Source organism: Rhincodon typus, chromosome 5 (genome assembly GCF_021869965.1).
Source record: "Rhincodon typus isolate 14 chromosome 5, sRhiTyp1.1, whole genome shotgun sequence".
In the NCBI taxonomy this organism is placed as follows: Eukaryota; Metazoa; Chordata; class Chondrichthyes; order Orectolobiformes; family Rhincodontidae; genus Rhincodon; species Rhincodon typus.
The window spans coordinates 89,371,305-89,394,168 of NC_063336.1; the positions used below are offsets into that span (position 1 = coordinate 89,371,305).

The 22,864-nt window shown below is 39.6% G+C and overlaps 1 protein-coding gene across 1 annotated transcript in view; it reads right to left on the reverse strand.

The window, feature by feature from the left end:
* Positions 1-437: 437 nt before the first annotated feature.
* LOC109917519 overlaps positions 438-22,864 on the reverse strand; it is a 37,225-nt gene continuing 14,798 nt past the window's right edge. Inside the window, exons 3-5 of the mRNA XM_048597098.1 lie at positions 12,262-12,315; positions 2,881-3,027; positions 438-851 (exon numbers count right to left, since the gene is read on the reverse strand). Coding sequence (XP_048453055.1) covers positions 438-851; positions 2,881-3,027; positions 12,262-12,315 — 615 coding nt within the window. The remainder of the gene's footprint in view (positions 852-2,880; positions 3,028-12,261; positions 12,316-22,864) is intronic.

Consider the following 22,864-nt stretch of genomic DNA (forward strand, 5'->3'; position numbering starts at 1 on the left):
AAAGCAGAACAAGAAATAAGGACTGAGTCAGCTCATCATTTTAACTTGATTTAACTCAATAGAACTTAATCGACAATGCACAGTTCACAAATCTTGACCCTTTCCCAAGCAATATCTATCAATACTGCGTATTTTCTACAACTAATACTTAAATCACTGTTCTTAGATACCAAATAGTTAAAATTTTCATTTTTTTTTATTCTTTCATGGGATATGGGTTTTGCTGGCGAGGCTAGCATTTATTACTTATCCCTAAGTGCTTTTCAGGATTGGCGAGTTGTCTTCTTGAATCACTGAAGACCTTTTTGGGGTATAGGTTCACCCATAGTGCTGTTAGGAAGGGAGTTCCACAATTTTGACTCACTGACAGTGAATGAAGCAACTGAATATTTGATTTCATTTAAATGAAAGTAACAAAACATGAATGAATAAAAATGCTATCTTGCCTGAAAGAATGGCTCTTGCAGAGTCCTGTCGACCTTCTGCTCAGCGTTTTGTAACATAGGGGCCTTTGATTCATCCACTATTAGTTCTTTTTGAATATAGCCATTCTTGTCATCAACAAAAGGGTTTGGAGACAGACTTGACAAAGGTAATTTTTTTGCTGAAAGGTTGACTTCTGCTTCGTTTTTTCTTGAAAAACGATCACCATCAGTTCCATACGAATCTGCCAAGAATACAAGTTCAGCTTTGAAAATCCCTTCGGACGATCCAGCTTCTTGAGAAGATACATCTCCTCCCTTATTCGACCATCTTTGGCTTATCTCCATCTGTTGCCCAGGAGTTCCTCTATCAACAGTATCTGTCATTGTAACACCTGCTGAGGGCAGTTCTTCAGTGATATGCAAAGGCTGCAAGAAAAGTTTTCAATAGGTTTATTTCTTTTCCTCCTAGATTTAGATGATAATGTTTATTAGACAATGAATATGCAGAACAGAGCATTAATGCATAAAAGATACATATTAAAAGGGGTAGAAGTAGTCAGGCACAAAACTAGACAGGTTCCTTTGAACAATATCTTGTCATTTTAGGTGACCAACAATTGGGTTTCACCACAGACAAAGGAACATCAAATGCCATTCCAGTCCTTCCCCAAAACAAGTGAGGAGTACATCAAAAAGTAAGTGTCAAGCAACTGTGAAGTTAATTCAACAAGATGCCAACTGCTATGGCTAGTACCAAGCAGCTTTGGGAAGATCGTTATGTGGAATGTCTCAGTGCTGGAAGTAGAGATGTAAACTGTGGCAAGGTGAAGAAGTATTTTAAGGACGTTGGAAACTGAAGACGTGCAAGATCAAATCATGTCATCATATAGTAAATGGCAGGACCCGTAGAAGCATTAATAGAAGCAGTGAGGGATCTTAAAGTGCAGGTCCATAGCTTCCTGAAAGTGGCAACACAAGTAAATGAAGAAGGCATAGGCATGTCTGTCTTAATCAGTTGGGGCATTGAATATAAAAGTTGGAAAATCATATGTGCAGCTCTATAAAACATTACTTAGGCCACATTTGGAGCATTGTGTGCAGATCTGGTCACCACACTTTCGGAAGGATGTGGAGGCTTTGAAGAGGGTGCAAAACAAGTTACTACAATGTTTTCTGGATTAGGATTTATTAGCTATATGATGTTGGACAAACTTGGATTGTTTTTGCTAAAGCATTAGAGGCTGAGGGGTGACCTGATAAAAGTATATAAAATTATGACAGGCATGAATAGGAAGGATATTACTAACTTGGAGAGGGTTCAGAAAAGATTTACCAGGATGTTGCAGGAAATAGAGGGTTTGAGATATAAAAACAAGCTGGATAGGCTGGGACTTCTTTCACTGGAGCACAGGTAGTTGAGGGGTGACCTCATAGAAGTTTATAAGATCATGAGGGGCATAGCTAAGGTGAATAGCAAGGGTCCTTTCCCTAGCGTGGGGAAAGTTCAAAACTAGGGGGATTATTTTTAAGGTGACAGGAAAAAGCTTTAAAAAGGACATGAGAGGTAATGCTTTTACATAGAGTGTGGTTCATGTGTGGAATGACTGCTGGAGGAAGTGGTGGAGTGCAGGCAGAGTTACAACATTTAAGATACATTTCAATAGGTACATGAATAGGAAAGGTTTGGAGGGAGATGGCCCAAACACAGCAAGTGGGACAAGTTAGTTTGGGAAAATCATCAGCATGGACTAGTTGGATCGAAGGGTCCGTTTTCATGCAATATAACTATGACTCTATGAATACTGTAGATATTCAGTGTCTACTTCCTATGGTGGAAATATCAAATACTAGGGGCACAGGTTTCATGGTGAGGGGGCCAAATTTGAAGGAGGTGCGCAAAAACAGTTTTTTTAAACAGAGGGTGGCAGGTATCTGGAATGCGCTGCCAATGGAGGTGGTAGAAGCAGATATGATAGCAAAGTTTAAGAGGCACTAGGACAGACACAAGAACAGGCGGGGAATAGAGGGATACAGACCATATGGATTAGATTACATTAGAACTGAAACATCTATAAATTACAGCCATTTGTGAATAAGCACTATCCCAGTGAAAAGTCATATCAAAAGTCATCTGAGAACGTACAGTAATAAAGTAATAGTAATTTGATTTTCAACATGGTAAAACCATTTAAAATATGATAAATGCAGGTAGGTATTTATTTTAGGATAATCACCCAATGTAGCATCTGATATGATGGCCATCTGCATACATCAAGACAGCAAGGCTACAAAGGCATTGAGCCAAACACATTGAATTGATATCATTGTTGCTAATATTAAGAGGACAGCACAAACAATCTGTATTAGGACTTCAGAGTTTGTGTGGAGGAAGTCATTTAATAAAATGATCTGTTTAGCAGAAAAGAAGAATGCATGTTGAAAATTATGATGTTACCTCATTCATTACCGAGGATGGCTGTTGTTGCTTTCCAGGCCAAGGTGAGGATCTGATGGTATTGATGACCTGAATGTGCACAGGAAGTCTTTGAACAGTTGGTATAAATGTGAAAGCTAGAGGTTGGGCTGTTTCATTAGCATGGACCTATAAATTTAATATATAAGTAAATTAGCAAATAATTTTCTTGTTAGTATTTCTGTCCTCTCAAAGGTGATAAGTGTTTATGATAACAATGAACACCAGTACATTTTGTTACTTAGATTTTTTTATTGGTTTTATGGCAATTTCCCATGTCACAGCTAAAAGAAGTCAGCAAAACATCACACCTGATGTTGAATAAAGGACAGACTCGATGCAAGCAAACACAGTCAATACAACCTTCCCAATCTAACGTGAAGTACAACACAACACAGACACACAAAGAATAAAAGCTTGATACAGTATTAAAAATGATGATAAATAGTCAAAGATAAGATCCAAATTTAAAAGTTCCAGAGCATTTGGGACAAAACAGGATTATGACTTCTAAAATTACTCTTATGAAGCCCCATGTAAGAAGGTAGTTTTCAATATTCAGCATAAGTATTTATATATAGGAGACACAAACCTTTGTAAAGACACCTTTCTACAGTCTGCAATATCCAATAGCATAGACTTTTTTCTGAAAACCAATTCTTTGATAACAGCACCAGCATTGGGAAAGATCAGTGAATCTTGATGAATGCACTACTGAATGGATTCCTACTTCTCTGTTCTGTTAGTCAAGCAAGTTTTCCTCAAAATATTTATTCAATTTCCTTTGAATATAATTACTGCATGTGCTTCCACAATGTTTTGATGTAGAGCATTTCAATTGCACCAATGATTAAATGTTTCCCCATTTCATCTCTGCTTCTTTACCTAAGCATCTTAAATCTGTGCTCTGAATACTGATTGGTCAGCCTCTAGAAACAGTTTCTCATTATTTAATCCAATAAACCATTCATGAATTTGAAAGCATCTACCAAATCCTTCCTTCTCAGGTCTAAAGAGAACAAGCACAGGGCTTCCAATCTCCCATATAACTGAAACTCCTCATCCAAGGCACCATCCCAGAATTGAAGATAATGCCAATGTCCAGTTAGTGTTCCAAAAAATTATGTTCTAATTTTGTTGCTTATTTCCTCGATTCTTCAGTTAATAAAATCAAGAATCCCATTAGCAAGCTTCTTAATTTGTCCTACCAGCTTTTAAAAAATTGGGTACCTACAGATCCAAATTTGTCAGATCCTACACTCCCTTTAAAATCATAAAGTTTAGTTTTCATTGCTTCTTCTTAAACATCCTTCCAAAATGCTTCAATTCTCTATATTAAATTTCATCAGCTATGTCTTTGCCCATTTCACCAGTTCATGTCCTCCTGAAGTCAGTTAATAACCTCCTTTATATTTATTATTAGAAAATTTCATATCATCTGCAAAATTCAAAAAGGGATCATTTACCCTCCTTTTTGTATTGTTATTGACCAGACCAAACCCCCTGCAAATTTCTCAAGGAGATAGCCTAGACTCTAACTTTGCTCTTATTTAAAGGCAAGTATAAGGTACTGTGTTCCAAATGTAATTCAATTGAGCACACTATTCGGCTTTAAGCAAAATACATTTAATTCTTATCCCCAGTTAAACTATAAACAAAAAAAGAAGAATTGGTATAACTTTAACTCTATTGGAAACTTAAACATTTCCTTACTATACTTCAAAATTTATGACTCAGATTCTCTCCATCAGAGCCTGTATCAGCATGTGAAATCTCTTGTTTCAACTGCACCATTTTTAGCTCATATGCATGTTTTCTCTTTTTGCTTTCCCTTTGAACTTCTAATTCCTTCCCATTTCCTGTTTTCATAATTCCATCTTCCTTTCCTAACTGTTTGTGTCATCACTGGTTTCTTCACTTTCACATCATGCTTCGGCCACTTCAACTGTAACTGAATATCTCCCAATTCCAACACTGCAGCTCCTGAAGTACTCAGCCCTTTGTGTGATTCCTCTAAACCCAAGCGTACCTCAATTATCTCTGCCGTTTTAGCTCTGTCAGGCAATGCTACCTCCAGTTTACTCACAAAATCAATTGACCTTGGGTTTGAAATTTCCGTTCAGGCAGCCAATGACAACTCTGCCACCTGCAGGAAATCCTTTGCTGTTTCCAATGCCATAGATTAGGTGCAGTACAAAAGCTGGTGTTTTCCTTCAAACATATTATTTATGGTACCACAATCAAATCCTTATTAAGAAATCAAAAAACTGCAGATGCTGGAAATCAGAAACAAAATCATAAACTGCTTGAAAAACTCAGCAAGTCAGGCATCTGTGGACAGAAAGCAGAGTTAAGGATTAGGGTTCAGTGATCCTTCTTCAGAACAGGAGGGTTGTTCTGAAGAAGGGTCACTGGAATTAAAATGTTAACTCTGCTTTCTCTTGAAGATGCTGCCTGACCTGCTGAATTTTTTCCAGCAATTTATGATTTTGTACCAAATCCTTACTGCCTCTGTTCCAATCTATTCCAATTAAAATCAATCACTTTAGAGGACAATAAACAAAAAAACTTCCCTCTATTATAATCATATCTTGCATTCAGTCATTCATGACAGGAGGCTACAGAAATCATAAGCTCTAAAGAACCCACCCTGATGCCTTATGGAGCTATCCACTGAAGAGGGACCATCTCCTACAGCATACAAGTGAACAAAATGATGCATTGCTGCTCCTGCTATGGAAAAGTTTAACAACCATGCGGCTGAAACACCCATGGAACAAAACCAACCCAAACAATTTTAGCACTAAGGTAAAAATTAGAGAAGTTCCAAGCAGCCTGGGTTCTATGTTTGGAGGTTTACTCACCATAAACCTCCTCATAAAGGGAGAACACAGAACAGTAAATTGTCACTACCCACAGTCAGATAGGGAGACAGCCACCAACTAAATTTTCAACTATACCCATCCTCACTTTCAACACTTGCTCCATAACTCAAATGAGAAGATGTTCCTTCAATTATAAATGTACAGTGCCTTCAAAACAGACACAACCACACCAATAATCTTTAACGCACCAGGATATTCCTCTGCCAGCAGGACATATCATTCTAAAGTTTTAACCTTTTGGCATAAAATACACAGAACATTGTTCACCCATTACACTACTATCTGACATATCTTTTCATTGATTAATAAAAAAGACAGGCAGTGGGCAAGCAATCAGCAACCATCCATTTCTCTGCTATCACAAGTGATGGTTACGTTAAATGAACTCTTGAAAATTCAATAACAACAAATCAAAATGAAACAAACGTTTCTGGAAATAAGTTGTTGACTCACCTTCTCCCTGAACGTCATGAATGATTCCACTCAGTCAATCTCTCTCACACGTACTTGCTGACTTACATTGTGTACATTTCCAGCAATTCCAAACTTTATCTCTAACGTAAGTTTTCCACACATTCTTACAACCAGCTGGTAAAACGGTCCTCAGGGTGGTCGCTGCACACATGTTGTGTTGATGCATATTTTGTTAATTACTAAAAAGCTTATGTTAATCATTAAAAAATGAACATTGCAATTTATAACTTGGGTATGACATTTCATTTCTCTTTACACACATGACAGGGAAAACAAACTGTGGAACAACATCCTACAGAATAACACACCAATGGGGAGGATATTAGTGAAGACGCAAATCACTTCAAACTAATGATTTACTCAAACTTTCACCTGCTCTGTAACTTGAGAACTGGGTGTGGATCTTACAGCACAACCTTCATTTCCCAGCTGAATGGAAAAAGCACAGCAGAAAGAAAAGAAAATATAGAGTGCAACGAATAATAATTTGTATAGAAGTAATGCTGAGGCTGCATGAGAGGACTGTACTGACAAGTTCTATTTTTGGAAATTACTGAGTGGGCTTTATGCAATCCCTCAAGAATTCCTCGTCTGAAAATGTCACGCTGTGGGTGTGAATACTGGTGACTCCAAATGAGCATTTAGTGACTTTAATTATGTAAGGAATCACTGTATTTTAACATATGATAAAGTTCTAAGTATATCTGAATGAGCGAAGAGCTTGCATCACTGTCATACACAGTTCTGAAAACAGAATTTCCAAGATTGTTGCTGACATAAGTGATTTTGGAAGACAACTAATAAGGGGCAGCTAAATGTTGTTTAAAGAGATTTGGAACTGAGCTGCAAAATCTGTTTAAAATATCAATCTGTCTTACACAATAAATGTGCAGTCAGAAGTATAAATAAGCAATTTGTGATCAGGAGTAAGTGTAACAAATACAGATCTATGTGTTCTCTAGAACATTCTGCTGCATTGCTATCGTTAAAGTTACTTCACTCTAGCATGTTTTTTTTCTGGCTATCTCACATCAGAGCCATAGTTGAGGTGGCACCCAGATTGTAATTATTTCCATTTCACAACTGCATTTTCAAAAACAAATTTATAGAACACAAATAAGGTTATTTATTATCCAAGCTCATTTTTCTAACAAAACATGTGCAAATTTTCATTGAGATATCCTCGCCCAATTGCGATGGAGGTATTTGACAAAAACTAAATGTCTGTTAAATTTTTAATTTGACTTTCCATCAAACACAGCAAAAAGATCAATTTGGCATTGCAATTTACAAAAGTTAATTTTGTACATATCACCTTTACATGGGAGCCATGATCTTCTACAGAATGTCAGGCATCTACATCTGATACTTACAATTTCCTTTCAATTTCATTTTCAATGAGGTATCTATTCAAATATTCAATGTGATAAGGCTAGCCACAAGAATGAGGGCTACAATCATAAATCTACACTGCCATCCTTTGTACAATAGCCAATGATTCGAGAGCAGAATGTTATAAGAGTTTTCGACGAACAGAAAATGTGACAGTATTAAAATCAATGATTACACACGCTGGATGGTGATGCTAGAAACATGTTATACTAAAAAATATTCTGCAAGAAGTGAATTATGAAAAGGTATGGAGGAATTGAATTTTCCATAATTTGAAAAGTCATAAAAGTTAGTTAATCTCAGCTCAGACAAGGGAGGGCAATGCCCCTAGATTAGACAGGCACCACTGGCCAACATTTCTATTTCCAATCATGGTCCAGTGGTCCTTACATAATGAGAAAGAGTATGTAAATGAGCATAAAGTGAGGATAGAAACAGAGTGATTGGGTTTTCCATATTGTAGCCACTATCTCAACCTGCTCAACGTTTCCTTATAAGGCAACCCCTTCATCCCAATAGCCAAACAAGTGAAGCTTCACTGAACTGCCTCCAGTGCAAGTATATCCTTACTTACATAAGGAGATCAAAATTGGACGCAGTACTCTAAGTGTGGTGTCAGTGCAACTGCAACAAGAGTCTTCTACTTATACTCTACCTCTCTTGTTAAAAAGTACAATAACTAGTCACTGCCTGCAAAACATATTAAGATAAGCATTAAGATAAGCTGATGAAGCAAAAGGCAATACTTACATTGAAATTCAAGATATTCATTATAGCCTGTCTTCTATTATCACAAACTTGTACTTCTATAAGTCAGATCCTGCAATGCCAAAAGAATCTACCATTTTAGAAAAAGGGTTTGTAAGTGGGGATGTTGCTGATCAAGTCTTCTCATGTTCTTGCTCTACTTGACATTCCACGCTTCCAGCTTCTCCCCGCTCAGACCTCAAGCAATACAGCAGAAATGGGACGAGCGAATCTTAGAGCGAGTTATGCTGATTTGGAACGTTTTACCTCAGAGGGGTATGGAAGCGGATTCAGTAATTGTTTTCAAACCAGAATTGGAAAAATGCTTGAAGGGACAAATTTGCAGGGGCAATAGCAAAAGTGTTGACTAATTAGTTAGTTCTTTCAAAAAGCCAGAACTGAAATAAGGGGACTGAATGACCTCATGCAATGAATCCACACTTCTAAGAAATTATTGTACAGCTAGTAAGGAATAGATACTTTCACAGTAGTATTACATTGGAGTGATCTGTCTCTAAAGGACAATATTTTAAACATTGTTTTGAAAATAGGAGGAATAAATAAATATTACATGAGCATAATGTAATGTGGTCTTGACAAAAGACTCATTTCAAATGTCATGTCTTGTAAATAATCAGCTCATTTCACTTATGCGACTATTTATAACATTTGTACCCCTCCATTTATAACTTGTCTCTGTAAACAGCTCAAGTGGACTTAAGGTCACAATGAGAATGACAGCAGCACTTGCAGGATCACAGACTTTGATTTTTCACTACACTAATAAATGTTACAGAGCTGTGATTTGGATTTCTCTTTTTGCTGTTATTTAAACTGATTCTTTCTATCTTACCTCAGGTCCTATTGCCACCAACATTTTGGCAAAGTACTACCCAGTGATCTCATGGCAGGTCTTGGCCATATTTCTTCAAAGTCATAGGTTAGGCAAGAATAGGTAGATACTTGTACTGACTTTGCATTCATATACGTATAATGCATTACTATCCCTCCATTCAACATCATCAGATGCATGAAATCTGATAATTGCCCAAAAGGTAGATTAGGGAAATGTGAGTTAGGGCCATCAGTAGCCTTTAATAGCTTTTTGAATAAATTAAGTTGTGTTATCTTGCAAGTGTGCCTGTGATTTTCACTATGACAGAAATGAGATGTTACATTTAACAATGTGAGCCTTTGATTCAGTTGCTGACCAGGTTCAACATGTGAGGAAATGTACATCTAAAGGATAGAGGATCTGCACCCAACATCAGATGTGGATATCACTTGGAGAAATTCCAGCCTATCAGTCCAAGTCAGAGCCATTAAGATATGAATTTATCAACAATCTTCCTGCACAGTTTCCTAGCAACAGTTTAATTTCTATCAAAAGTTTCTTCTGCAGTGGCTAGGTGAATCAGGTTTTTTTTTACTCCTGTATAATTATCAATCATTGACATTGCAGCATAACATTGACCCTGATGTTTAGGGGATTGCAGGGTTGGGCAGAGGGGAGTTACCGATGGGAACTACAGAATTACAGGTTTCACTAATGTTCTCTCCATCATTCTCTATGAAGAATAGTGTGGAACTGATGATTCCACAGCATTCAGCTTCAGTTATGTCTCCTTCCATAATGAAGCAAATAAACCAGGCAACATCAGAACTTAATCAAGATCTGGACTTGCACCTGGACACAATATTTATGGCACATAATTGTCAGGTGATGACCATCTTCAGTTACAGAACTTTGACTCATCCCTCATTGATCTTTGCTGCATAATTATCAGAAGTTAGTTTTGATCAAACTGCACTAGTTCTGTCAACTGCATGGCTACAAGAGCAAGACAAAGCACGGATATTCTGTGGTACACGGCTCACTACCTGATCTGACAAGCTTCTCCGCTATTGTCACGGATCAAGTGGGAAATGGATTGGCCATTCTGTTGATGGGTACAATTGCAAGAAAACCTGCAATGGTCAAATTGTTGCTTGTTCTGTGGCGTGCAGAACAGAAGTTTCTTCAACCAGCCTGCTGCTACTTTACTCAAATTAGTCCTTTCATGGCCAACAACCACACTGTGCTGATGGTACTTTATTTACACAATACATTGCAGCAACTGTCTAAGTTTCCCATGACAGTACCTCCCAGCCTCATAAGAGAAAATTAGAGCACAGTAAAGATAATGGGCAAGTCATGCATAATTGAAATCTAATCAAGGGGTAATGGACAACAATGGAAATAAGAAATTACAAATGTGATTTCAATCCTTGATTTTTTTTTAAATCAAATATCAATAAATCTGTTTTAGTTGTACATGGTGGGTTATTTATTTTGGATAGTAACTTCTGCTTGTCAGTGTGTCCTGACTGCCTGTACATTCTACGTACTCAATGTTATGTTAAGACAATTAACAATTTTGATCGACACAAAATCTGCTGCAATAACTGCTACATATCCTGTTCTTTAAATGTAACAAACTATCCCTAAGGGCTTCACAAACCGTAATTAACAAGGAAGGTAGAGATCAGCACAAATGTCCAGACGTTTAGCCAAAATATTTAGCTCTAACTAAGTTTTAAATAAAACAGAATGGAAGGCATCAGCCAAAACAAAGCGGGTTTGAATGCTGAAGTCTCAGACCAGTCTTTACTTAACATTGTGAACTAGATAGTGCAGCAATTATTTTATAAAATTAAAGCTTGCATTAACTAAGACCACACATTCAAAGTCTTAGAAAATACATTGGAGAATAACAACCTTTACTTAATGAAGTAGCAAATTGCTTCCAAATCTGCTCCCATTCATCATTACAAGACATTCAATTAAATAGCAAAGAGGATTTTCTGACACTACAACACAAGGTAAGGTTGGCTACTGAGTTCAACTCTAAATTAGCAGCATTGTACAGCGTCTACCAGAACCCACAGTGGAGAGAGGCAATAGCTCAAAATATATAATCCACCTGCAATTGCACTAAAATCTACCAGAAATAATGAGGCAAAAAGAAGTCTTAGTGCTGACTTCTCAAAAATCCATAATTTAAAATTGTTTTAACAATCACCAGATATGTGGTTATTCTAATAATTCATATTTAGCTGATGTTTATATTTCTAATTCATCTCATCTGTTGATCTATGTTTTAACTATTACAAAACTATAATGTAATATTTCATACCTAATTTTGTAAAGATTGTTTCTTTTATTGAAATGTTGTTGTAGAATTCTTTCAGGTAATAATGGGGAGTTTGAACTTCTCCTTAAACATAAAAAATCTCTACAGGGATAATAATAATCAATTCCAAGATAGCTATTACTGCACTGTAACTACAGATTTAACAGTCTGCTGCAGATTGTCCTTTCATGTATTCAACTTGAATGTAATTCTAACTTCCACAACAAATGTCAAGAGTAACTAGGGACTAGTCACACTATTAATTAAACTGGCTTTCAGAACTGGTCTGTGCTGGGTAAGACATGCATCACTGAGCACATTACTTGGAAAAACAGTCCTTTGAATGAAACTAGCTGAAAAGCCTCGTGAAAAACGTATATGATTTGCTCTTATTTCTAGCATTAAATATTAGAAATAACTATATATGAAGAGATTCAGTAGGTAATTCCTTGTGCATTTCAACCATCTTACATTAAGGATGAAGTTATCTGCAGTGAATCCCCAGTATCATTTATCTGGAATATCATAAGCCGGCACAGGAGGATCAATGGCATTTATGGAACATTGAACAGCTGCACGCTCAGGATTTGGCTACAGGGGCAACACTCAATGTTACCTCGATCTTTGCCGCCACAGTATTTCAGATTTATAAATTGCAATAAGAATCTGCTTCAACCAACATTAATACTTACTGCTGACTTCATTGCAGAACACCCCTGGACTTGCTTCTTAATAATTATAGGATCCTATAAGGTGACAAACAAAATGTTCAAAGTAAGATATTACTATGCCTGGAATTTCCGACGCATCAGATATTACCCTGTGGGATGTTTTATTGCATTAAATTTCACAGGAACTGCCAAAGATCATATTTCACGGGAGAAAAGTGGGAACTGAGCCAGAGAAAAGATTCAGCCTTCCAAGCTGTCTGGCTCATTGGCAAGATCTTTGATGTAACCACTGCATTTTCATTTGAAAAGCAACTAGACAAAATTGCCACTGATCACAATGTCTTGCCATAGACGTGTGTAGGAATATAGAAACAGGAGTAGGCAATTCAGCCCATCAAGCCTGCTCCAGCATTCAATTAGATCATGGCTGATTATTTAGCTCAATCCCACTTTTCTGCACTAACTGCATATTCCTTCATGGCATTATTTTCCAGAAATCTATTAAGTTCTGTTTTGAACATTCTCAATGACTGAGTTTCCAAAACCCTCTGGGGTGGAGACTACAAAGAGTCACCACCACGAATGAGATGAGAAATGTATTCAATCTTAAACAGCCTACTACTTATCATGAAAGTATGCCCCTTGGTTTTAGTCTATGCAAATGCATAGACACACGCATATACTTAAGATGTATGTCATCTAAAATAAAACCTATTTTGCTGAAGTTATCAAAATTATGGTTTTATTTAATTGATATTTATGCTCCACGACAAACATAGATGGCCTTACAATTTGCTTGTAAAATATTCCTCAGCCTACTCTGTTACCACTTAACTAACCTCCACATTACATATCATTGCTCAGATGACCACAGAATGCCAGGTTTAATTTAGGCAATGGCTACCATTGACGAGGGCTTCGTTTTTTAAAACAATGACAACTTGGCTGTCATTGTTTAATAGTTGCCATTTTTCTATTTCATTTTCCAAGTAAAGCCAACACATCCAATGTTCGAGAGAGCTAACTTTTGTTGCTTAATGGTCACCACTATTATTTCCTGCCCCTCACCAGAAGCCCAACGCAGGCCAAGATTTTAGCCCAGATTTTACTGGAGTAATGCATTTCTTCATGTGTCATAAAGTGGACTTGGTTTTCCCCTTAACCTTTCATTCCATAAATAGCTTGCACCATCAATTTCTGGCAAATTTCAACTGAACTACAGTTCCACAAAGGTGAAATTTTATTCATAGAGTCATAGTCATTTATTCATGAATTTAGTCATAGAGATCGACAGCACAGGAAAGGTCCTTTGGCCCAAGATATCTGTACAAGTTAAAACGAACCACCTAACTACTCTGATCCCATTTTCCAGACCTTGGCCAATAGCCTGGTATGCCTTGGCATCGCAAGCGCACATCTAAATACTTTTTAAATATTATGAGAGCTTCTACCTCTACTACCATTACAAGCATTGAATTCCAGATTCCCACCACCTTCTGGGTGAAAAAGATTTTCCTTACATCTCATTGAGTAAATTTCAAGAGGAGATGGACAGATTTTTAATTAGTAATGAGTTGAAGAGTTATGGACAGTGGACAGGAAAATGGAGTTGAGATCAAGATGAGATCAGAATTGATCGTATTAAATGCCAAGCAGACTTGAGAAACTAAATTGCCTACTCCTGCTGCTAGTTCTTATGTTTTTATGTTCAATTTGCAGAAAATAATCCAGTTTGTCTGATGTTTAAATAAACAGATTCAGAGACCCTGTGGAAATTTTACAGCACATTTCATGAGAACTGGAGAAATCAGAGCTGGAGTAGGACATTTGTCCTCTTAGGCTTGCCATGCCATTTTACAAGGTTGTAACTGATCAGCACCTAGCCTCAACTCCTCTTTCATGCCAGTTCCTAATATTGCCCCAACTCCTCGATATTTCAAAAATCTACGTACCTCCTCTTTAACTCCTTTCAGTGACCTCATCTCCACAACACCGAGGTAGACAATTCCAGATGCTCTGGGAAAAGAAACTCCTTCATATCTCAGTTTTTAAATGAATGTTCCCTTGTTCTATAACTATGTCCCTTGTTAGAGATTTCCGTATGAGTGGACACACCTTCTCAATATTTAACCTGTCAAGTTCCCTCATATTCTAGTATGTTTCAATAAGATTACCCCTCATGTGTCTAAACTCAAATGGATGCAGGCCTAATCTGTTGAGCTGTTAATTAGCCCAGTGCGTCACTTCTGAACTGCCTCCAATCCCAATACATCCCTTCTTAAATACAGAGCCAAAAATATACACATATTCCAGGTGTGGCTTCACCCATGCCCAGTGCATTTGTGTCAAGATGTCACTATTTTTAAACTCAAAGCCTTAATAATAAAGGCCAAAATTCATTTGTATTCTTAATCACCTGCTGTACCCGCATGCTAACTTTTTATACCTCATACACAAGAACAGTCAAATCCCTCAGCTCTGAACTTTTTTTTGGAGTTTCTCTCCATTTAAATAATAGTCTGCTCTTTGATTCTTCCTACCAAAACAGGGATTTAGGATTGTTTAACACAGAGAAGACTGGGATTCAGGATTAATAGGTCTTTTTCAGGTTGGAAAGATATAAGTAGTGTAGCGCCACAAGGACCAGTCCAGACCTCAATTATTTACCATTTACATTAATAACTTAGAGCATGTGGCAAATTGTAATGTATCCAAATTTACTGGTGATACAAAAATAATTCTTTCCAACCTAAAAATGACCCATCAATCCTGACTCTCTGCTTTCCGTTTGTTAACAAATTCTGAATTTATGAAAAGACATTATCCCCGATACCATGCACTCTAACCTTAAGTAATAACCTTTGGGTGTTGTGTGTTATCAAATGCCTTCTGGAAATCAAAATGACTACATGTACCAATTCTGTCTGTTTTATCCTCAAAGAAGGCTGCCAAATTTGTTAAACATCATTTTCCTTACATAAAGCCACATTGATTCTGTTTGATTGTGTTAAGCTTTTCTAAATGTTCTACTATTTCTTCCTGAATGGAGTCGATCATATTACGCTAAGTGGCCTAGAGTTTCTTGCTTTCTGTCTGCCTCCCTTTTTGAACAGCTTTCTAATCTGCTAGAACCCTTCCAAAATCCAGTGAATTTTGTAATATTTTGACCTATATATCTACTATCACTGCAGCCACTTCCTTTAAAATCCTTGGATGCAGGCCATTGATATGACATGCCTGCTTTCAGTCACATTAATTTGTCAAATACTTTGTTCCTCATAATTTAAACTGTTACAATACTTTACCTCCCTCTAGCACCTTGTTTATCTGTTATCTTTGGGATGTTTATAATGCACTCCACTGTAAAGACCAATGCAAACTTTTGGATTACATTATCTGCCATTCTCTTTCTTTTCACATTCCTGTAGAAACTCTTGCTGTTTGTTTCTATACTTCTTGCCAACTTACTTTCATTATCAATTCTCATTTTTATTAGTCTTTTAGTGATCTGCTGCTGGTTCTTGAATTCCCAATCCTCTGGTCTACCATTAGTTTTTGATGCTTTTTATGTCCTTGATTTTGATTGGATGCTTTCCTTCACCGTTTTTTATTAACCCTAGGTGGTTCATGTTTCTCATCATTTTGAATAGAATAAATTTTTCTGAGCATTATGAAATATCTGATTAAAACTGCCACTGCTCATCTGCTGTCCTGTTTATTTTCCCAGCCTGCTTTAGAAATCATTTTCTGCATATCTTTGTAATTGTCCTTATTTGAGGGCACTGATTTGAGACTTGGGCTGCTTTCCCTCGACCTGAATTTGAAATTCTACCATGTTTTGATTGCTAATCTCTAGAGGATCCTTAATTATGAGATATCATATTAATTCTAGTTTAGAATTATTAGAGCTAAAATAGCCCATTCCCTGGTAGGTTCTACAACACACTACTCTAATAAGCAATCCCTTGATGCACTCCAGAAATTCATCTCCAATGTCAATATGCAGATTAATATCTCCCATGACAATCATAGTGCCCTTTTTATATACTTCCATTATTTTCTGATTTATACTCTCTTTGGGGACTTACAGATGACTCCCACCTGTGTCGTCTTTCCCTGGCTATCATTTCCACCGATACTGATTCTACATCACAATCTATTGCACCTTTATCACTACTCACCACCATATTAATACCTTCCCCTATCATTGTTACCTATGTTTACAATGACAATCGGATCCTTTGTGACAATACTGTGCCTTTAACAGATATGTTCTCTGTCCTGTTTGTATTGTAGAGGTGTGTTATAACTGTGATGCCAAAACTTCTCCTTCAGACAGGCAGTTAGTAAACAGCTTTGAGTTCTCCTTTGATTTGTTTTTAAATAACCAGGGTGGCACGGTGGCTCAGTGGTTAGCACTGCTGCCTCACAGCGCCATGGAGCCAGGTTCGATTCTCACCCTCGGGTGACTGTCTGTGTGGAGTTTGCACATTCTCCCTGTGTCTGCATAGGTTTCCTCCTGGTGCTCCGGTTTCTTCCCTCAGTCCAAAGATGTGCAGGCTAGGTGGTTTGGCCATGTCAAATTGTCCATAATGTTCAGCGATGTGTAGATTAGGAGGATTATGGGGTACTGTTGTGAGGGTCAGTGTGGACTTGTTGGGCCAAAGGGCTTGTTTCCACACTGTAGGGATTCTACGATCTACGAAAGACAAAAGAACCATGACTGGGCAGGGTCAAGATTCACACAGACCTAGGAAGGCTTTTGGTTTTGCCTTCAATTAGTTGAAAAGGTTTCTGTTGGCTGCTGGAGCTAAAAGCTTGAATTCTCCACTGCTAGGAGTCTTAGACAAGAGGCTTTCTCTTAAAAATCAAAAAGAGGCAGATTATTTCTTCTGAGATAGTGGGAACTGCCAATGCTGGAGAATCTGAGCAGGGCACAGTATCTATTCCCCTAACTAAGCTATTCCTATTACTACCATCTCTCTCTTTTCTCCCCCTACTTGAATGGTGCTCTGTACTATGGTGCATTTGTCACTGAAGGAGGTGACAGAATCTCAGTTAAAACTCGGGAAGACCCCAAGTAAACAATACAGATTATTTCTTCTGGTGTTTTTTTCTACTGGACTGGAGAGAGGCAGCACTTGAAAATTATAACTATGTTGCTTAAATGCCTTTGCCAATGCTTATTATTGTATTTTAACCATGGTGTGAGAATAACGTGTGTTTTGATTAAAGCTTAATGGTGGACCAATCAAATCATATTTGGAACACAGTACCTTACACTTACCTTTTAAAAGAATATAAAATGGTTTAGGGTTCCTCCATAATATACTTTGGGCCTCTGGTCTGGTCCATGATACCTTCCCTTGCACTGAGTTTCTTTCCAGTCCCAAAGGGATATCCTGGACCTTGTCACCAGGTGGGTAAACAGCCTTCAGGACTCTTGTCTTTGCTGCAGGGCACAGTATCTATTCCCCTAACTAAGCTATTCCTATTACTACCATCTCTCTCTTTTCTCCCTCTACTCTGTACTATGGTGCATTTGTCACTGAAGGAGGTGAGAGAATCTCGGTTAAAACTTGGAAAGACCCCAAGTAAACAGTACAAAGATTCAGCGGTGTTATTGTACAGAAATTAAAAGCTTACTTCAAAGAAAATAATACAACATTGTTACTTACAGAATTAGAAGTCCTCCAAAGAAAGAGATTAAAACAGCACTGATTTACTGCAAAGGTAAAAGATTTAAAGCCAGTAATACAGCAGTGTTTAGATACTGTAGAATTTAAAGCAACTTTAGAGAAAGAAGAACAAATAATCACATTAAAAAGACATGACAGGATACGCAAATAATTAAAAACAACCAAACAGAAGATTGGGTACCTTGGAGAAATCAATTCTCCCGCCTCCAACACACCCCCTCCTCCTGGACACTACCCCAAGGCCTCCACTTCCAACTGCCGTCGAGACATCAATCACCTCAACCTCTCCACCCCTCTCACCCACTCCAACCTCTCCCCCACAGAACGGGCAGCCCGCTGCTCCAATCCCAACCTCATCATAAAACCCGCGGACAAGGGAGGCGCGGTTGCAGTATGGCGCACTGACCTCTACATCGCCAAGGCCAGACGCCAGCTCTCTAACACCTCCTCCTACCGCCCCCTTGATCATGACCCCACCCCCAACCACCAAAACATCATCTCCCAAACCATCCACAACCTCATCACTTCAGGTGACCTCCCACCCACAGCCTCCAAACTCATCGTTCCCCAACCCCGCACCGCCTGCTTCTATCTCCTTCCCAAAATCCACAAACCTGACTGCCCTGGTCAACCCATTGTCTCCACCTGCTCCTGCCCCACCAAACTTATCTCTACTTATCTCGACTCCATTTTCTCCCCCTTGGTCCAGCAACTCCCCACCTACGTCCGTGACACCACCAACACCCTCCACCTCCTCCAAAACTTCCGATTCCCTGGTCCCCAACACCTCATCTTTACCATGGACGTTCAGTCCCTATACACCTGCATTCCCCATGCAGATGGCCTAAAGGACCTCAGCTTCTTCCTGTCCCGCAGGCCCGACCAGGCCCCCTCCATTGACAGTCTCATCCGCTTAGCTGAACTCGTCCTCACCCTTAACAACTTCTCTTTCAATTCCTCCCACTTCCTACAGACAAAAGGGGTGGCCGTGGGTACCAGCATGGGCCCAAACTATGCCTGCCTCTTTGTAGGTTAAGTGGAACAATCCCTCTTCCGTACCTACACTGGCCCTAAACCCCATCTCTTCCTCCATTACATGGATGACTGTATCGGCGCCGCCTTGTGCACCCACGTGGTGCTCGAACAGTTCATCCACTTCACCAACACCTTCCACCCCAACCTGTAGTTCACCTGGACCATCTCTGATACCTCTCTCTCCTTCCTGGACCTCTCTTTTTCCATCTCTGGCAACCACCTGGAAACCGATATCCATTTCAAGCCCACCGACTCCCACAGCAACCTAGAGTACACCTCCTCCCACCCACCTTCCTGCAAAAATGCCATCTCTTATTCCCAATTCCGTCACCTCCGCCGCATCTGCTCCCAGGATGAGGCATTCCACTCCCGAACATCTCAGATGACCTCATTTTTCAAGGACCGTAACTTCCCCCCTCAGTGGTCGAGAACGCCCTTGACCATGTCTCCCGCATTTCCCGCAACTCATCCCTCACATGCCCTCCCCGCAATAACAACCAAAACAGAATCCCCCTCGTCCTCACGTACCACCCCACCAACCTCCAGATCCAATGCATCACCCTCCAACACTTCCACCATCTGCAATCTGACCCCACTACCAAAGACATTTTTCCCTCCCCACCCTTATCTGCTTTCTGGAGGGACCACTCTCTCCAGGACTCCCTTGTCTGCTCCACACTCCCCTCCAGCCCCACCACACCCGGCACTTTTCCTTGCAACCGCAGGAAGTGCTACACTTGCCCCTACACCTCCCCCCTCACCCCCATCCCAGGCCCCAAGAAGACTTTCCACATCAAGCAGATGTTCACCTGCACATCTGCTAATGTGGTATACTGTATCCGCTGTTCCTGTCATGGCCTCCTCTACATCGTGGAAACCAAGCGGAGGCTTGGGGACCGCTTTGCAGAACACCTACACTCGGTTCGCAACAAACAACTGCACCTCCCAGTCACGAACCATTTCAACTCCCCCTCCCATTCCTTAGACGACATGTCCATCCTGGGCCTCCTGCAGTGCCACAACGATGCCACCTGAAGGTTGCAGGAACAGCAACTCATATTCCGCTTGGGAATCCTGCAGCCCAATGGTATCAATGTGGACTTCACAAGCTCCAAAATCTCCCCTCACCCAACCGCATCCCAAAACCAGCCCAGCTTGTCCCCGCCTCCCTAACCTGTCCTTCCTCCCACCTATCCCCTCCTCCAACCTCAAGCCGCACCCCCATCTCCTACCTACTAGACTCATCCCACCCCCTTGACCTGTCCATCCTCCCTGGACTGACCTATCCCCTCCCTAACTCCCCACCTACACTCACCTTTACTGGCTCCACCCCCGCCTCTTTGACCTGTCTGTCTCCTCTCCACCTATCTTCTCCTTTATCCATCTTCTATCCGCCTCCCCCTCTCTCCCTATTTATTTCAGAATCCCCTTCCCCTCCCCCACTTCTGAAGAAGGGTCCAGGTCCAAAACATCAGCTTTCCTGCTCCTCTGATGCTGCTTGGCCTGCTGTGTTCATCCAGCTCTGCACCTTGTTATCTCAGATTCTCCAGCATCTGCAGTTCCTACTATCTCTCAAATCTATCTTTGATGCTCAACGGCATTATAGTTGCTGAATAATCCCACTATCAACATCCTGGGGTTTACAATTGACCAGAAAGTAAGCTGGGTTGGCCATAAAAATAATGTGCTTATTATAACAGGTCAGAAGCTAGGAATTTTATGGTAAGAAGCTCATCTCCTGCTTCCCATCCTATGCACCATCATAAGGCACAAGTCAGGGATGTGATGGAATACTCTCCGTTTGCCCGGTTGTATGCAGCTCTAATAACATTCAAGAAGCTCAATACAATGCAGGACAAAAAGATCTCTCTCTTTGGCACCCCATCCAACACTTTCAGCCTTCAAATCCTCCACTACGTATAGTGGAATCACTGCATGCCATCTACTAAGGTACACTGCAGTAATTCATCCAAGATTCCAACACCAGCATCTTCCAAATCTGCAACCTCTACCAGTTGGAAGGACAAGACTAGTGGATGCACAGCTGTACAACCACCTGCAAATTCCCCTCTAATTTATACACCATCCGGACTTGAAATTATATCGCTGCTCTTTCACTGTTGCTGCATCAGAAGCCTGGAATTAACTTCGGAATATTCCTGACTTGTGCCTTGTAGATGGGTGCATAGGATGGGAAGCACAAGATAAGTTACTCATCATAAAATTCCTAGCTTCCGACCTGCTGTAGTAGACACATTATTTATTAGACCAACCCAGTTCATTTTCTGTCAATTGTAAACCCCAGTATGTTGATAGTGGGAGATTCAGCAAGTATAATACCATTGAGCGTCAAAGGTGGACGGTTAGATTTGAATTGATTTCTCCATGGTACCCAATCTTCTGTTTGGCCATTATTAATTGTTTTGAACACTGTGATTGTCCCTACACCACATGGGCTGCAACAGTTCGAGGAGGCAGCAGCTAATCACTAACTTCCCCAGGGCAATTTGGGATGGAAAGTAAACATTAGCCAATGATGCCCACATCCTATGAATCAATTAAAACAAATCATGCATAAGCTTGCCAACCTTTCACAATCCCAAAGGGTGTCTTACCTCTACCGAACAGAAGTTAACTTCCCCTGAAGGTGACCCAGGACCAGGTCCAAAGGAATACCTCATCTCCCCAAAAGGGTATCCCAGCTATTCTAAAAGAAATTCACCGAGAACAGACTTCCATTTATCTGATCCAATATCTACACTTCGGGATCCACACTCCAGGGTCTCCAAAAGCCTGATCACCTAATTAGCCAGCTGCCTCTGGGAACCACACATACATGAGTTATGCCCCACCTCCAATTGTTCTCCTGTGAAAACAAGAGATGGGTTGTGGCAGAAATTGGGATTCTGGACTTCTTCCAGCATTTGGGCCATGGCAAAAATATTCTCTGTTGTGGTAAACATCTAGGCCTAAAAGTCAGCTTTAGATCTGTGGAACAACAATCCTCATAAGCATAAGCAGTGCACAGCAATGACTAAAGAATGCTAGATCCGTAAGATTATAAGTCACATTCAGAAGATGTGCAGAAGTAGAACACATTTTCAGAGCAGCAAAAAGCCAAATGCTTACTGATACACATATGTTAATGCAATAGAAACACAACCATTCAAAAAGATACCTCAGACGTTCCCAGAGGATTTATTGACTTAACCAACTCAAATTTGATACAACCTGTTTACGTCAATGGACCTCAGTCATTTCAAAGTTATTACAAGAATGAGAATCATTGTCTTATCAAATCAAATACGACTCCAGAAACAGAAGTTACGGCCTCCAGACACAAACTATATGGTCAAGGCATCTAAACAATGAAACATGAACTCATCACTGAGCAGTACAACTGGAAGGTGGGTGCTGACATTCTTATCATTGGCTAGACTCTTCCCTCATTGGGAGGAAATTGGAGCTACCAAAAAGACTTGTTAACTGCAATGACTTGTGTTTACATAATGCCTTTAATTCATATTTGGGTGTCAGACTCAAACAAAAATAAGGTGGGCTGGAGTGAGTTAGAGTGGGGGTGGGGGAGTGGTGTTGAATATAGGAGGTTCCAGACATCATAATCAAAAAGGTAGGTTTAGAGAACTTTGAAGTTTGGAAGAGAAGTATTAAGTGAGACAATTCTAATGAGAGGTTTTGTTCACAAAACAAAAACAACAGCGTAGGTATAAGAAATTATATCATTGCAGTAAAGAAAAAAGTATCACCACTGCAGCAACATAACAGCTTGATAAAGAGTGAAAAGCAATCTTCTTCTGGCTCTCTTAGGTTGGACTAAAAAGAACTAATATTGCGGTTCTCATTGTTAATGACTTCTAACAAATAAATGT